The 16,826-nt window shown below is 34.6% G+C and overlaps 2 protein-coding genes and 4 non-coding genes across 6 annotated transcripts; 2 read left to right on the forward strand and 4 right to left on the reverse strand.

The window, feature by feature from the left end:
• Window positions 1-23: 23 nt before the first annotated feature.
• Window positions 24-105, reverse strand: LOC148770004 (small nucleolar RNA snoR31). Its single transcript, XR_016031965.1, has one exon. It is a non-coding gene; the product is annotated as a small nucleolar RNA snoR31 (small nucleolar RNA).
• Window positions 106-168: 63 nt separating this feature from the next.
• LOC148770005 (small nucleolar RNA R30/Z108) lies at window positions 169-265 on the reverse strand. Its single transcript, XR_016031964.1, has one exon. It is a non-coding gene; the product is annotated as a small nucleolar RNA R30/Z108 (small nucleolar RNA).
• A 108-nt stretch (window positions 266-373) lies between these two features.
• Window positions 374-489, reverse strand: LOC148770006 (small nucleolar RNA Z107/R87). Its single transcript, XR_016031967.1, has one exon. It is a non-coding gene; the product is annotated as a small nucleolar RNA Z107/R87 (small nucleolar RNA).
• Window positions 490-3,333: 2,844 nt separating this feature from the next.
• On the forward strand, window positions 3,334-6,143 carry LOC105960355 (protein ORANGE, chloroplastic). Its single transcript, XM_012984510.2, has 8 exons — window positions 3,334-3,721; window positions 3,864-3,978; window positions 4,147-4,263; window positions 4,367-4,453; window positions 4,768-4,844; window positions 5,149-5,276; window positions 5,479-5,615; window positions 5,858-6,143. The coding sequence occupies exons 1-8, from the start codon at window positions 3,513-3,515 to the stop codon at window positions 5,933-5,935; spliced, it is 948 nt and encodes a 315-aa protein (XP_012839964.2). The 5' UTR covers window positions 3,334-3,512; the 3' UTR covers window positions 5,936-6,143.
• On the reverse strand, window positions 6,087-14,816 carry SRS2 (P-loop containing nucleoside triphosphate hydrolases superfamily protein). The gene is made up of 29 exons (XM_012984509.2): window positions 14,470-14,816; window positions 13,564-14,323; window positions 13,445-13,486; window positions 13,161-13,324; window positions 12,715-12,910; window positions 12,216-12,272; window positions 12,023-12,128; window positions 11,799-11,932; window positions 11,608-11,682; window positions 11,374-11,499; window positions 11,165-11,296; window positions 10,984-11,067; window positions 10,719-10,832; window positions 10,516-10,616; window positions 10,281-10,347; window positions 9,927-9,977; window positions 9,402-9,479; window positions 9,093-9,299; window positions 8,940-8,978; window positions 8,769-8,840; window positions 8,601-8,687; window positions 8,432-8,488; window positions 7,861-8,057; window positions 7,665-7,758; window positions 7,359-7,409; window positions 7,189-7,251; window positions 6,998-7,057; window positions 6,546-6,608; window positions 6,087-6,350 (listed from the first exon to the last, which is right to left on the reverse strand). The coding sequence occupies exons 1-29, from the start codon at window positions 14,589-14,591 to the stop codon at window positions 6,261-6,263; spliced, it is 3,489 nt and encodes a 1,162-aa protein (XP_012839963.2). The 5' UTR covers window positions 14,592-14,816; the 3' UTR covers window positions 6,087-6,260.
• Window positions 14,817-15,854: 1,038 nt separating this feature from the next.
• Window positions 15,855-15,972, forward strand: LOC148770007 (U5 spliceosomal RNA). Its single transcript, XR_016031937.1, has one exon. It is a non-coding gene; the product is annotated as a U5 spliceosomal RNA (small nuclear RNA).
• The last annotated feature ends 854 nt before the right edge of the window (window positions 15,973-16,826 follow it).

Here is a 16,826-nt window from a genome sequence, read left to right on the forward strand (position 1 = left end):
AAATGACAGTTGAAAGTGAAGAACATGATTCAGCAGCAGATAGTATCATCACTATAGTTCAGTCCAAGTGTTGAATATTTTTAATATTTGCTTCATCCTCATCAATTCAATACCAAAATTAGAAAAAATAAATAAAATAAAATGAATTGGTAGATGGAAAATATATAGACTCAGTGGTGGCAATATTGTAATTGGTTCGATTCTGCCGCAGATCGTCCTCAGAATATTTCAGAAGAGGGAGCTTGTTATCCTCATCGCTATATATTTTCCCCATTCTCAATTCAAAAATATAAAATCAGAATTTTCAAAATATATATATATATATATATATATATATGTATATATGTATATACAAAAGAGAGAGAGAGAGAGTAAAGGCTCAGTTCAGCGGGTTTATCGACACGCAAGTAAACATCTCATCTCTAGAGAGAGAGAGAAACCTGCAATCCGGTCTGTTGAGCTTGAATTTTTTGAGTCGTCACTGCCATTTACTCTCTCTCTCTATCCATAAATCAATCAATCAATAAATTAATAAAAATTGAAATCAATACATTGAAAAAAGTACTTGAGAAGAAACTTCAGATCAGATGTAGGAATAGAAGATGTATATTTGTGAAGAAGAAGGGTGCTGCTGCTTGTGGTGAAATACATGTGTTAGTGTGCGGTATATAAAGGGTGGATTAGGGTTTACACATCCGAGAATGGAGGGGTTTCGTTTTTGCTTAATGGGCTGGGCTTATTCCACCAAGCGTCACAAACTCTGACTGCTGTTGACTGTGCAATTTTGCCTTCAATAAGGACTCACAAATCACAATTAATGGTTTTTATTATTATTATTATTATTATTATTATTTTCTTTTTTTAGAATAATGGTTTATCTTATTTATATATATATATATATATATATATATATATATATATATGTATTTATTGGATGGTAAATACAATAGTGATCTTTATGTTTTTCTCTTTAATTAATTTGAGTGTACGACCTAGAGCTTCAGCGAACTTTGCGAGTTCGTATCCTAGACCTATGTTTGGGTTGGGAAATTCGGTTCTCCATCAATAGTTAAGGCCCATTAACGAAAAAACGTCAACACAAACATCCTTAATTAAAATTCTCCTAATAGCACATGAGAAAAAGAAAAAAAAATGTTTATTGCCCTATATCGACTTTACAACATAAACAAAACAAAATTCCAATTATAAGTATATGATATCATCTACACAGCAATGCACGTTTTATTTTGCAAGTTAAATATAGCTCTGTAGCTTATGCTCTGCAACAGTTTTCCGACTTGAGCATTGAAAGACAATCATTTGGCATATTCACGTATCACCTAGTGTTTGTTATTTACTTGGTAAGTTAACGAGCGGAAATTCACTCATTGAACCACATCTGACACATGACATCATGACTCGTGGCATGCTCTACTTTCCTAAGCTGACATTCTCTACTCTTTTGAGTTCAATGACTCTTGGAATTGTCTAATCGGTATTGATCAACATCAATATTAATTAAGACTCCGACTAAAGAGAAAAATAGATCAAACTCAGCTAACATCAACTGAAGTTTGAATAAGTTTTTTTAGGACTGTACACCATATATATATATATGTGTGGGTATATATAGTCGATAAAAAATAACAATACATATATACAATGCATACAACATTATTTTTATAATTATAGTCTCGAAAACAAAAATCAGATGAATTATTTTCGGAAATAATTTTTTGTGGGAATTTTCCAAGATTCGAAACTTTTTGAAAAGAAAATCAAAAATTAGAATTTCATAAATCAAGAGGATTTTTTTTTTTATAAAATCAACACTATTCTGGTCGAATGCAATTAAGAAATTTCATTCTAATTTCCACGCATCTCAAACCACTCAAATTTAAGTACTAAGTAAGACCTAACATATCACCATATTATATGCAAGTACAATAATTTATGAATTTCAAGTCACTATACGATAGACTAATTTAATGTATTAATTAATCACATGGTAACAATCTTGAACAATTTTTCTCTCCAATTTAATAAATCCCGATTTCTATTTTTTTTTCATTATTCTCTTGAATGAAAGTGGAATTAGTTTTCGAGTTTGTTGCATTTAATACCCTATATTATGTTAAATTGGTAAAAGAATGCTCGTGATATTAAAATTTGCAAGACCCACCCCGCATCATATTTTTCATCACACAATCCCAAAGTGGTGAGTTTTTACGGTGCTTTGCCAAAATAAAAGTGTGCCAAAATAAAAGTGTATAAATAGTGGTCTTTTTGCTAACACATGGGTGCTTAATACAATAAATTCGTAGTTTTTCGCTACAAACTCTTATTTTCCCTCTTTCTTTGTAATTAGTTCTAGTGACGATCCAATCCATTCAATTTCTGTCGCATTTGTAGGTTCTTAGAGGAAAAGAAAGACATTGTATCTATTGGTTGAACTAGAAATAAATTTATCCAATATGTCAATTTCAAGGGGAGCAAAATACTATATATATATCTCGAATAATATTATCCATTCTTGATTCTTATGAAGCATTTCACATCTGAAATAACAATTATCAATTATTATTATGGGGCACAACAAATGTTGTCTTCATCAAACAATCCTCTATACATAAATGCAGGACCACTACATATATACTTCACACAAAGGGATGAAATTCATTGTCACTAGTAAACTACGGAGTACAAAGAACGTTATGAAAATAGGGTCCAATGACAATGCCACCTTTATTATTTATTTATTTATTTGTAACTATTGCAATTCAATATATATATATAATATATATATATATATATATATTAGACTAGGCTTGTCAATTTTGAAAGAACGAAAAGTGACATGGCAAAATTGTTTTGGATAAAAGAACCTGATTACTTTTACAGCGGTTGTACAATTGCACAGGTTTCCAAAGTCAAATTAATTAACAAAAAGACGGGAATAAATAAATTAGTTGTATAATTTTGAAATGAGGCAATTAATTATATAACAAAAATTGGAATTAGTTAGATTTCTTTATTTATTATTATATAATCAAATATATAAAGTATAATAGTAAAAAAATTATAATTATCATGTATTAAAAATTATGTTGAGGAATCAGTAGTGATGATAAAAATGATGTTTTAAAGCGATGCATTAAAATATAAATAACTGTCGTTTTAGTGCGTCAGAAAATATAGTGTGCCGAAACATTATTCAATATTTATAGCTTGAAAAAAAGTGTCACATTTTAAAAAAGATGATGGAGTTGCTCTCGGAAAAAAAATCAATTGAAAATAATAAAAAATAAAGTATGTATGCATATTTATTGAATTTATTCGATCAAAGAATATTTTGGCGGAATAATAAAAATTTAGTTGGAAAGAGAAGTGAACTTAATAACGAATCAAATTTTCCCACCAGATCCTTTCCTTTTTATATATTACAACGGCAAATAGAAAATGCTCCCCCTTTGAAACTCGCCGCTCACAGAACCCTCAACTCCGCCGTGAAGATGCTCTGTTCTGGCCGGATTCTAACCCTTTCTCACGCGCCGACGCCGTTCTATTCATCCCACTCCAGATTATATCTTCATGTAAAACTGAAAACAAACCTCAAAAAATGGCGATCCACGGCGTCAGACGCCGAAGCCGACCCCTCCTTTTCCGCTTCCGCCGATTCCGATTCCGATTCCGATTCTCCGGCCAAAATAAATTCCTCCACGTAACATATATATCTTCTCATTTATGATGTGTAGCATCTGTTTTTTTCCGAATTGATTCTGTAATTTATTTATTTATTTTTGGGTGGGCGAATTGTTTTAATTTCTGGGGTGACTGAGGTGATTCTGAACTTACGGATGCAGGTTTTGTATAATCGAAGGGCCGGAAACGGTCCAGGACTTTGCTACAATGGAATTACAGGAAATTCAGGATAATATTCGGAGTCGACGAAAAAAAATCTTTTTGCACATGGAGGAGGTTACTGTTTTCCCTTTCGTTTTCTTCTCCGTAAAAACCTAAAATAGCTTAAAATAATCATAGTTTTAAATTGTTTTTCTTTTTTTTTTATAAATTAAATTGAATTTTAATATTTTGATGTAGTTTGTGAACTGTACGGTTATTTTTCCTATCATGAAGTTTTTGTAGGTTCGTCGGCTTAGAGTACAGCAAAGAATAAAAAACACGGAGCTTGGGATTGTAAAGGAAGAGGAAGAAAACGAGCTTCCGAATTTCCCTTCGTTCATCCCATTTTTGCCTCCTCTGGTAAAACCTCTTTTTTAGGTGCTTGAAATGCGATCAATTGTTTGATTTATTTATTTCAATCTACAAACATTGAGTGTCGTCTCATAAATAAGTTTCCGTGCAGAATTCTACGAACCTCAAACAATACTATGCTTCGTGTTTTTCACTTATTGCCGGGATAATGCTATTTGGCGGACTTCTAGCACCTACCGTAAGTTCATCTGCACTTCCTAATGCCAATCCCCGTTGTATTTCATACTTGAAATAAATTACAAAAACTTTGATACGAATCGATTATATAGTTTGATTGTATGCTCTCTACCATCCCATTAGTAGGAAAAATATACAAACCTAAGAAAATTAAATATGAAAAATAGAAAGAAAACGTACATGATCGATAATGTACTGGTAATTAATTCTGTTTAAGAGGAAACGAGAATTAGAAGAATGAATTATTTTTGTCACAGTTCTTGTGAAGTCAACGATGATTCTTATCTCTGTATTGCCGTTTTGTTCTTTCACCAGCTGGAGCTGAAACTTGGAATCGGGGGTACATCATATGCTGATTTTATTCGCAATATGCATCTCCCGATGCAATTGAGGTATGCTTCTAGACTGTTCGCGTTACTGCATTTTTGCTTCTGGTGCATTCAGATTACGTAACGAGTTTATTCGTGGTTGGGAAACTATCACTGTACCTTTTACTGCTCAACTCGATATCATGTAGAATAGTAGAACAATACACACATGTTGTTTAAAAAAATTAGAGGATTATGAGTGTCAACTCCATCAGCTTGTCTATGCAAGTAGTTAAGAGTTCGAGAATGTACAGTAGTATTATACGATAAAATCGAGTAGTTGTCAGAGTGTTCTGGCTGAGAGAGTATGTTTTATTAATTTTTATAGTGAAGTTGATCCCATTGTGGCATCGTTCTCGGGAGGAGCGGTTGGAGTAATATCCGCCTTGATGGTGGTCGAGATGAACAATGTGAAGCAGCAGGAGCACAAGCGATGCAAGTACTGTCTTGGTACAGGTAAATTAGTACATGATGTGCTTCTCGTTACATTTAATTCTTTTAACCATGACGTAATGGCAGGAAATATTGAATTCCCTATAAAACCGTTTTCTGTATTTACAATATTAAAATGAAAAAGTTGGAACATTTTGCCATGCAAGATGGGATTGCATGTTGATACTTTAAACCGATTTTTATTTAATTTAATTTTTTATTACAGGATATCTTGCTTGTGCTCGCTGTTCAAACAGTGGATCACTTGTTCTTATCGAACCAGTCTCGACATTAGATGGCGGGGATCGGCCCCTCTCACTGCCTAAAACACAAAGGTGTTCTAACTGTTCAGGCTCCGGAAAGGTATATGCTCGATCTCACCATATTGTGGTTTACATTCATTTATCTTCACCTAGTAGTTGTTGCACGTATGACGTAACGCGTCTTGTGCCCAAGATCCTATTCTTTGCTTGGAGGCGTAATCAAATTCGGGCCGAATTTATTTATCTTGGTGTGGACTTTCTAGTTTTGTTTGTTTTTTGCATTTCTTTTTCTGATTTTCTTTTCAATAGCTGCCTAATAATCGTTTATTCGATGTTTTGCAGGTGATGTGCCCCACGTGCCTTTGCACAGGAATGGCTATGGCAAGTGAGCACGACCCACGCATCGACCCGTTTGACTGATCGTTACTGCTTCAAGATATGAAAACCGAAACCATAGTTTTTAGTTATACCCTTACGGTTAGAATGTAGCATGTTATGTGAGGGCAAGTATTGGCATCAACATCCAGATTTAGTCTTAGTGATATATAAATAATGCTGTTAGCATATAGTAAGGACATAATTTGAGTTTATTAATTATTGCAAATTTAAAGAATTCGATTTAATTTCACTAAGGATGAAGAACAGATTACTGTACTGACTACTGAAATACAGATTATGAGAATAAAACAAAGCCTTTATCTTTTATATAAATAAATATGACAGTAAGTAAGTCAAGTTGTGGAGGTCACAATGATTTATATTCCTCGATCAAACGAGAAGCATGGAGGCGGGAAGTAGGTACTATCGTGCATCCAAGGCTCTGTAAATATGAAATCTGTCATTTGCCCAAAAAAAAAAAGTCAGGTTTTTAACAGGTTTACGAAGAATACGGAAAGTGACTAATTGAAATATTTCATCAAATGATTACAATTGCATCAGAAAAGAAACCTCAAATATGAACTGTGGAGGTCAGCATATCTAGGCAACAAAAGACATTGTCAAACGATAAACAACAGGGAGGATAATTTACCTGTTTAGAAGTTGCTTCAGACGAACCCATCGAGTTCTCGATTCTTAATTTCTGAAAATGTTCCTGAACAATTGCAAATTGCAAATGGCTTTATAAACTAAAATTAAAAGGACCACGTGCGTGAGTCTATATTTGAACGAAAAGCAGCAAATACAGCGAAATAAAACAACGTAGTAACGCATGGTTCAGACAAAAAATATTGATCTAATTCAGTATGGATTATGTATGTATCAATATGGTACAAACTCATGGAGCTTAAATGTTTGATTTGGATGGTAATTTGAATGTCAAACAAAAGATGGAGACGAAACAGAAAATTTGACCGTTTATTTTCAACTGTGCTTTCACTTATTAACCCTCGCCCCACCCAAAAAAAGAAAAGGACAAAAGAACTCGTTTTGCTGTGCAAGAGGAATTTTAAGGCACTCTAAATTGAATTCGAAAGTACATACCTGTTTCTCTCTCAATAGATAAGCACGCTTTTCAGCAGGAATTTGCAGCCAGTTCAGAACCTTCATTGCAAAAACCAAGAAATCAATTTACTTAAACAAGAATATGCAACTCAGTCTGGTTCTCTTCCATTATGTGAAAAATTATTACTTCCATATTCAACATGCAGTATATTTAGAAAACATAAACTTACTGATACGGCAAAGTGATGAGCCTCATCAGATGTTAAGCAAGATTTCAGCTCTCGTAAAACATTCTGAGAAATGAAAAATGAAAATGAATCATGTCCCCCACAAATATTTTGTGATAGCAACACTTTGACTGGGAAAGAGGAAAAGATTTGAGTGTGGATAATAGTACAACCTTGTGTGTGCTTTTCTTGGCCCGCAGTCGTTCATCAATGACAAAAGAAACCTGCATCAAACTGAATAATTGAGCACCATATTTAACATAAATTACTTGTCTCGTTTTCCATCAAAACCAGTAAGTTTGTCGATATTACAAGAGACCAATGTGAGCTTTCGACCATAGTGACGGAAACAAGAAGAAGAAATCTTCGTCCTTTCTTCCTCAAGTTACAAGACGATCCAAATTAAAGGATGCAAGAGAATTTTCATGGATGGAAATTTGATTAACCAAATGAGGGACTGAAAGGTATTTATCATGTACCTTAGTTAGTAATCTCTTGGGGTCATGAAATGCAGGCTTCTTGGCCCATTGATGGAAGAGATGGGAAACTATAGCTCGATCCTCGGCATTGAACCTGTAAAATTGAATTAAAAATCCGGGAGGATTTAAAATTTAAATACACTAACTACTACTGGCAATATTAGTTCATCAGAGGTATGTGTTCGAAAAAAAAAACCTTTTCAAGAAGTAGTTGCTACTGTAGTTTTCAAGTTCACTAGACTCTTTGAATGCTTCGCTTAATAAATTGTCATCTGCATCGTGCTGTATTGTATCGTTTTCAGGAGATTCTGTTGCGAGACTAACAGAAACCGGTGGAGCTTCTTGCTTAGTTTGCGGGAAAGTCTTATTTGAACTCACTGAAACCAGCTCTTCCTGCAGAAAAAAATGGATAAGTAACGGTTATTGGACAATAAGCAAACTAATACGGCAATTTGTTTCTTGAAGTTAATGACAATTTCAATGGAAGGTCAACTCGAAACATCAACAGTTCATGAAGAGGTTGAGCATCAATTATCAAATGGTCAATCGCAATCTTAAGGTTATAAGTATGCACCAATTCATTGGTAGAAATAACAAATAGTTCATGACGACTAAGGTTTTATTACTGAAATTTTCGTAGTTGGTTTGATTGAAAAATAATATGATAAGTTGTGAGATAAATAAAAAAAGAAATGTATTCTTCACACATACCCAGCATAATTTTTACAATCAGAACAAATGATTTGATAATTGAAAGAAGTGTTCACCTGGGTCTCCATTAGGCTGCGTGGAATTTCTCTAAGAAACCGTGATGATTGAAGAACCTGAGAAGAAGTGCGTGGATGCTTAAATAAAAACCATAAATAGATACTAAAGAACTCAAAAGCAGATTTTTTTTAAGAATTAAAGAACTCAAAAGCAGTTTGTTGACTTTACCTGCCAATTAGAATCCATAAGCACATATAGCATAAAAAGTTTTTTACGCGCACGAGTCATCGCCACATACAACAAGCGCCTCTCTTCCTGACAGTGGTAAAGCAGGTCAGATTATACAGGATATGCTTTCAATTCATGTAGGAAGTTTTCATTCAAACATAAGCTTACCTCAACCGAGGTGCCATTTTCGTTCAGAGCGCCATTGTATTCATGCAACAAGGGAATCTCATTTTCATTTACCTGAGTAACGAAAAATTATAATTCATAATGCATGCAGCAGAATGAACATTTAATAGCCAAAGCTGAAAAATAAAGAAAAGCCAATATTCCAATTAGTACCTTCACAATGAAAACTGTGTCCCACTCCAAACCTTTTGACTGCAACACGTAAATAAGAGAAACAAAAGAGTTCGTGTTGGTAGAAAAGTTGATATTTGCAGTAGCACCAAACACAACTAAACCTGGAGTTTATGGCATTGATTGTGGTCGAACCTGATGGATAGTAGTAAGGGTAACGGAATCTTCATTCTCATGCTTTCTTAATTGAAAATTTTCTTTTTCCCGTCCAGAAATATAGTCAAGAAAATCCTTAAGTGTAGTCATGCAACCGTTCTTCTGTGCTACACTATCATTGGATTCTGCAACATTGTGTATGGTAGTCAAAAATAGGGACAAATCATCTAATAGATACTGCAGCACCTGCATAGTAAGGCAGTTTACGGTTTGTTATATGTATGTATGTACTCATAGTACCAAACGCATCATTGACAATGGATACAGAATAAAGAGATCCTTCCTTACAGATCGAATATCATTATCTTCATTCAGCAGCTTGCCTCCATCAACATCAAGAACTGCTCGTTGTTCAAGAAGATATTTCTACAGAAGCAAAGATCGGGAAGCACAACTTAAATTGTGGTAATTCAAGTACATAAAACTTCATTTGTGCCAGTTGTAATAAATAAATTTGAAAAGGTTACTACTGCAGAGCATTGCTCGTGAAGGATACAATTGCAATACAATTAAGAAACAAGAAAGTGAGGGAAAAAAGATTTAAACCACCGAGAAGATCATCAAGAACAAAAAATCCCTCCTAATATTTAAGATGTATTCAAGATAAAACTGAGGTTGGAAATAAAATATTCAAATACGATTTTGAAGACGAAAGAAATGCTGAAATGTGAATCGACAAAATTTAAGGTATCCAGCATTGTTCAATACCGATAGAGCGAAAATGTTTAACAACAAATAGCAAAAGGCAGCTATACATGATATAATTACATACATATATCTCTTTTGAATGGATGCGTTAAAGCAAAACCTAACCTGAGGTATCATGTTCGCCACAGAGGTGATAACAGCTGAAATTGATTGCTCCTGCAAGCACGAAATATGGTGGGATAACAATTTTATGAAGATATATGGGAAGCAGAGTATCGGAATAATGTTACAGAGTGCGTGCATATTATTTCCAGAAAATTGTATTGCATAGCATAGGCAAGGATCCATGAAAACGTAAAACAAGTCTCATTTTTTTAAAATGTTAACTGAAATTAACATCATAATCAATAAATAATCTGTGGCACTGATCGAAAATATTTCACAATAATGAACAAATTAAATTGGTGATCTTGCAAAAACTATTCACGCGCGCCACTCAAATTCATCAAGTTGACTTACCCTACAGACAAGTTTTGATATCATGTCTAGAGTGAGCAACACCTTTCTTCCTTGTGTCAGTTGAGTCCTATAATGAATTGTATAATCAAAATTAAGTACATCTTATAAGAGATTGGCAAGCTTCATAAGTCAATTTCAAACTGATAGATAACACCAAAACACATTAAAAAAAAAAAAAAAAGGGCTGTATGGATCACATATGAATCAAAATTATATAACAAATTATATAACCAACCTTTTAAATGTTCCAGATATTTTGGCACTAAATATATCAGATGCTGCGGAAATAAAACTGCATCTCCTCACAGTCGAAACCTTGTCAATGTGTTCAATTACCTGAAGAAGGGATGAACAAGTAATGAGACTGCAGTTTACTAGTCATTTAAAAGTTGTCACCTAAAAGTGAAACCTAAATAGATGGTAAAAGACTAGGGATACCTTCTTCTTTTCATCTTTATCAAAAGGAAGTAAAGCCTTGAATACTCGACGAAACGGGCCATCATCACAACCAGGCAATGTAGTACTCAGCAAGGAAATAATGGCTCGGACAACCTGTTAATGAACAAGACTTGCTCAATCAAAAAGATAAATGGGACTTCATGAAAAGACGTAGGGAAAAGGGTTACATTCCCCTTTCAAAGGTGTTATAAAAAGAAATCAATAGACAGTAATTTTCGCAAACAAAAACTGAAATGCCTGCTACCTTTTTGCGATAGAAAGCCACACCGTGAATGTTAAATGGAATTTTTCTATTGCGGAATGCGTTTTGGAATATTTTCCCTGTAACCTGATCCCAGGAGAATAGACAACATAAAGTAAGAGTGCACACAAAGTTTAACTTGTGCCAGTAATTAAATGAAAAGCATAACAAGAATTAACTTAACCTGCCTCCGGTAAAGAACAGCAATATTGCCATATGAGCACTTAGCAGACGAACCATCTGATGCAATTTCCAAAATTTTATCAACCACAAAAGCACACTGTGCATCTTCATTGCAACATTCCTTGATGGTTATCTGATAAATACGATAAAAAAAAATCTTATTAGTCATTACAGAAAGGGAAAAATCATATCTGTTAGAGAGATGTTTACCTTGGATCCAGAGGAATTATCGGTCAGAGCATCCTTTGTGTGGCATCGCTTTAAATTATTTCGTATAAGAGACGATGCAGCTTCGACGATACAGCGGGTGGACCGGTAATTTTGATTTAGTCTGACCTGAATAAATTATGAAAGCAGATATTATTAAAACACCCCCATATGAAAAAAATTGTAGCATTTTACAGATGGGCTGGATATTAAGAAACAAAAAGATATCAGCCGAACCTCTTTGTACATTGGAAAGTCTTTTCTAAACGAATCAAATCCACAAGCATTAGCACCATTGAAACTAAAAATTGACTGCAGGTTGATATGTTGGATTAATTATAAGAGACTCATGAAAGAAACATAGAGAGGTAAATACAGATGAAAGATCTCCAAAATTCCAGAATGAAGGGTATAAGGATGAAATCCACCTGATCTTCATCACCAACAATAGTTATGCGTTTATGGGAAGCAAGAGTCTGCAGTAAGCCATACTGCATGGCACTTGTGTCCTGAAACTCATCAACCACAATTGCTCTCCATGATTCTTGGCACTCAACAAACACTTCAGTAGAAAAATATGAATTAAACAAAAAAAAACTGTCAACAAATAATATTTTAAATTCGATTATTTTAAAGGTCGGATGGTAGGAACCTTCTGGAAAATCGGTTAGTAGCTTCACGGAACAGCTGATAAAGTCATGGTAGTCCAAAGCATTACAGGATTTTAGTATTTCGTTGTAGTTCTGAAGAATAATTGCCTGAAGTAGAAAAAAAAAGACAGAATGCTGAGATAAACAAAAAAGCTCAGAAAGAATTAATAGACATAAAACACTTTGAAAGCTTACTCCAGTCTCGTCACCGATTTTATGAAAATCTGCAGGTGATCTTCCCGCCGCTTTTGCCTGAATTACACCAAATTATGCACAAAATGTGACAAAACGATATCTGGTAATCTACTTGAAAAGGGCAACTCAATTTTATACCAGTATTTGACCATCGGCCTGTCCATGACCAACCTTTAACACATTACCATAAACCAACACAAGACACGTGAATGTAATAAATCCAAAAACTTATACCTCTAGCCCAAACAAAACATTATTTCACATTATTAACCTCAATCACGAGCTAGTTCAAATTCTTGAACACACTACTAATTGTATTCTAAGATTCTAGATAGGGGATTATTCACTCCTCAATTGTACTTTCATTGATACAGACAAATCTTGTTTAGCAATACAAAAAAATGATTTATTGGCACACTTCCAGATTAACAAACTTTAAAAGACCCACTAAAATTTTATTCAGTATATTAAATGGCATATGAAGGTAAATATATATTACCTTAGTTACGAACTTAAGCCATTTCTTGGCATTGTCTTTAAAATGTTTGGGAGAATTGACATCCGACAGCTCAGTGAGCTTGCAAAGCTCGGGATTGGCCCTTCTTTTTCCATCCTCCAACAGGCGGACAGACTCTATAATAGCTTTCCTCTGTTGCCCGTGCCCATATATTAAAAAATCAGGAGTGCGGTCTAACCTATTATTACATGAGTTAACATGTTGATATTTTGGTGGATATGGTCTTTATGAAAAACTTGAGCTAAAGTTATATGGCTCAGATATAAGAGACGAGTGGAAATACTAGAAAAGTAAAATCAAAACTCAAGTATGTCTTGTTTTAAGAGTAAATAGGATGCAAGAGTGAACTAATTCCTTCAGCCAAAAGCAAATTTCTCGAAAATAATGTAGAACAAATATTATCTTTGATGAATTGGACATATACATACTTCTCAGCATGCAAGCGACAAAGTTGCAACGAAAACGAGTGGAATGTGCTGATAGTGAGTTCTTTTGCAGCTGCCTTTCCAGCAACTTTCCCTATCCTCTCTCGCATTTCAGCTGCAGCAGCTGTAGTGAATGTCATTGCCAGAATATTGGATGGACTGATTCCCTGGAATTATTCAAGGACAAACATACAAGAAAACAGACCCAAGGGAGGAAGGCCAAGCAGACAGGTTAAGCTTCATTCAGTAAACATGATTAAAGCAAACATTCGATTACACAATCATACCTCACATAGAAGCATTAATACACGTCCAACCATGGTAGACGTCTGATACAAGAACCAGATAAATTGTCAACACAGAAATATAAGCAAGATGCAATTTAAGTTACTGGAGAAAAACGGACCTTTCCGCTTCCTGGTCCAGCAACAATCACCAAAGGAATTGAAATGTCACTACAAGCTGCTTCCTGTTGCTTATCGTTCAGGGACTTAATATACTTTGCATATTCCGCAGGCATATTATTTGTTAGTTTATTCTCCGAGTTAACCAACTCGTTGACTCCACATGCTCTTTCATTAGCAGAATGTAAAACTTCTTCCGATTTTATAGATTCGCCACTAACATCAATATTTGTGATGGTGATGATATTCTCCTTGCAACTTTGACCAACAATCTCACTTTCCGTTCTGTTATCGTCCCTTCTAAAGTTTCCGGACATTTTTTCTCCACATAAAGCATCGATTTGTTCTAATATTGACTCATCAAAATCATTGCTCAAAGCATCAGACATCAAAACAGAACCATTCAAATCAGGAAAGAGTAATGGTTCCATCGATTTCTTATTTAAACCTGACTCAGTTTTATCCGTGATCGATCCATCTTTCGAAGAAAGGCCTACTTCTTCCACACCAAGACCTTCACAATTCAATTCATTACTACGAGTGTCTCCTAAATACCGGGTGTTGCTGAATTCACCTTGCTTAACAGGAGTTATAAGTATTTCACTCTTCACCCCATTCTTTACATCATCACAATTCCTTCCGGACAACTTCTGATCTTTCGAGTTTACTATGGATGGTGTGTTTGTACAAATCTGGGAAAGGGGCAGCCTCTTAATCCCATCAGCGCGATTCAGACTATCGATTTCATTCTCATTCCCAGACCTGAACCAACCAAAATTATGATCTCATAAACCAAGTTCGAATAATTATGCACAAAGAAAAAGGATAAACAGAGGAAAATTAATTCGATTCAACACGAGGGAAAAAAAAAAAAAAAAGTAATAATGGAGGAAGTGCTAGAGTCGGACCTTGGCCGTTTGCGGGCGAGGAGTGCCTTGGCGGCTCTGAAACTTTGGGAAATTCGAGCCTTCTGCTCGGCCGATAGTTCACCTCCGGCGGGTGTAACCACCGCATTTTCCTTGTTGCTCATCTCCTCTGTATCTTCTTCATACAGAGAGAAACTGAGAAATGCTCGTGTTTGTTAAGAAAATTGGGAAATCAATGGAACCCTAGGAATCAGTTTAAATTTTTCCCTCCCATGTACGGGATAGTAGGATACAGTCTAATGGCGCAATTATTTATTCTTTTTGGCCTTTTGTGATATTTAAATCTTGGGTGAAAAAAATTGTTTTCCAAACACCATTTTTCTACTAAACATCATCATCTTGTGTGTAAGGGTATAAATGAGCCGGACGGCTCGACAAAAGCTCAAACTCGAACTTGAATTTTCCGAATTCGAGCTTTTTGACGAGTTGAACCCGAGCTCATTTTTGTTTGTTCATGAGCTCGCGAGCCGGCTCGCGATCTTTTTATTTTTTATTTTTTTATTTTTGTTTTAAATATGATTAATATAAAATATATAATAATTCATTTAAATAATTAAAAAAATATATTACATGTTATTTTTTTATTTTAATTTATAATAATAATATTAATATAAACAAAATGACTCATGTTCGAGCTCGACAAGCCCAACTCGCGCGAGCTTGAACTCAGAAAAAAATATTCGAAGAGCTCGAGCTCAAACTCACCAAAACAGAAGCTCGACTCGAGCTCGGCTCGTTTACACCCCTAGTCTAGTGTGGTTTACATTTCTCGTATGATTTACAAGTCATCATACGAGAGTGCAAGTTTACCCAGCGCACATATATAGTTGGTTATGGGTTCCTTCATTACAAAAGAAAAAAACTTACTAAATAGAATTTTTTAACTCTAATGAAGTTATAACCAAATGACGGTTTTATTTTGACAATTCATCTCTTTAAATGTAAATATACTTGCTGAAAATTGAGTTATAAAAAATGTAACAATCATTACAAGTAAAATCACCCATAAACTTCCAACTGATAATTAATTTGACAACCACAGTTAGAGTAGATGAATTATAAATCAATATTAAAATACTATCTCAATTATCAAATGAGTATTTAATAACTCAATTTTTATATCTACCATCGAAATTGCTCTAACCCAATTTTCACTATGATCAACAAAAAAGATATTTATTTCTTGTTTGTTTATTTATAATATATAAATCTATGTTTACAAATTTGGCACACAACACATCCAGCAGGAATTCAATTTGAAGTGCAAAATTGCATATAGGAGCCCGGCGTTATATCCCACATCGGAAAACCAGTGCAACGAGACCGAGAAGCCTCCTACATAAAGAAATCCTAACATAGTGGTTGAAATCTGCGCGTGAGCACATAGCGAACTATTCTTTCGTCTTTTACTAAAGAATATCGTGTGCTCGCTGCATTTAAGCAGCATACACCAATTTTTGGAGGGTTCCTCCATTTGTGGGGGTTCCCATCAACAATTAAGTTGAATATTTTATTTGTTAAATTATATATTTGCCCCCTCGATTATTTTAGTTGAATGAGAGTACCTTTCACTTGAATTGGGAAAGTTCATTTAAAATTATGCTTTGAAACTATTAATTATTTAATTATATGTTGGTTATTCATTAATCATTGTTATGTTCTAAGTTAAGTATATATTACTTATGGGTACATTGTATTTCACTATTCTTGTTATAAATATGCCCTAATTCCTTTTTTTTTTAAAACAAATTACCCCTAAAAATGCATCATATCAGTGTTCTTCTCGGTCACCATCGGAGGGTCCAATACTCTTGACCGTCTAATTTGGCACTACTCACCGAAAGGAAACTTCACCGTAAATCTTGCTACAAACTCAATTTGGCGATTTTAAATGCTAGAAACAGAAATGCGAATCGAGAAGGCCAGGTTTCAAACATGCATGAGTCCTCTCTTGAGTCCACGATTTGGCATAGTAAATTACCTCCGAAAGTGTGAGTATTTCTATGGCGCGCGAAACAAAATATAATTCCGACAGCTGCTGAACTTTTCCGGCGTAAGATAGGGACGTCCCCTTCTTGCTTGAGATGTGGATCGATCGAGACTTTCATGCATGCGATTATAGAATGCGAATATATTAAGAATGTATGGCAGAGCTATCCATTTCAGACTTTGTGTCGGATCCCTCTCAGAATTTTGAGTGCTGGCTAAATCATATGAAAAACACTCTACAAGAAGAGCAACTACTGTTGGGTCTCATTGTCTGTTGGAAGCTTTGGGATGTGCGTAATTAGACTTTGCATGGCGAAGAAACGACGGCCAAGGAAAACATAATGGAAGCA

This window comes from Erythranthe guttata, chromosome 6 (assembly GCF_056151865.1).
Source record: "Erythranthe guttata isolate IM_541 chromosome 6, IM_541, whole genome shotgun sequence".
Taxonomy (NCBI): Eukaryota; Viridiplantae; Streptophyta; class Magnoliopsida; order Lamiales; family Phrymaceae; genus Erythranthe; species Erythranthe guttata.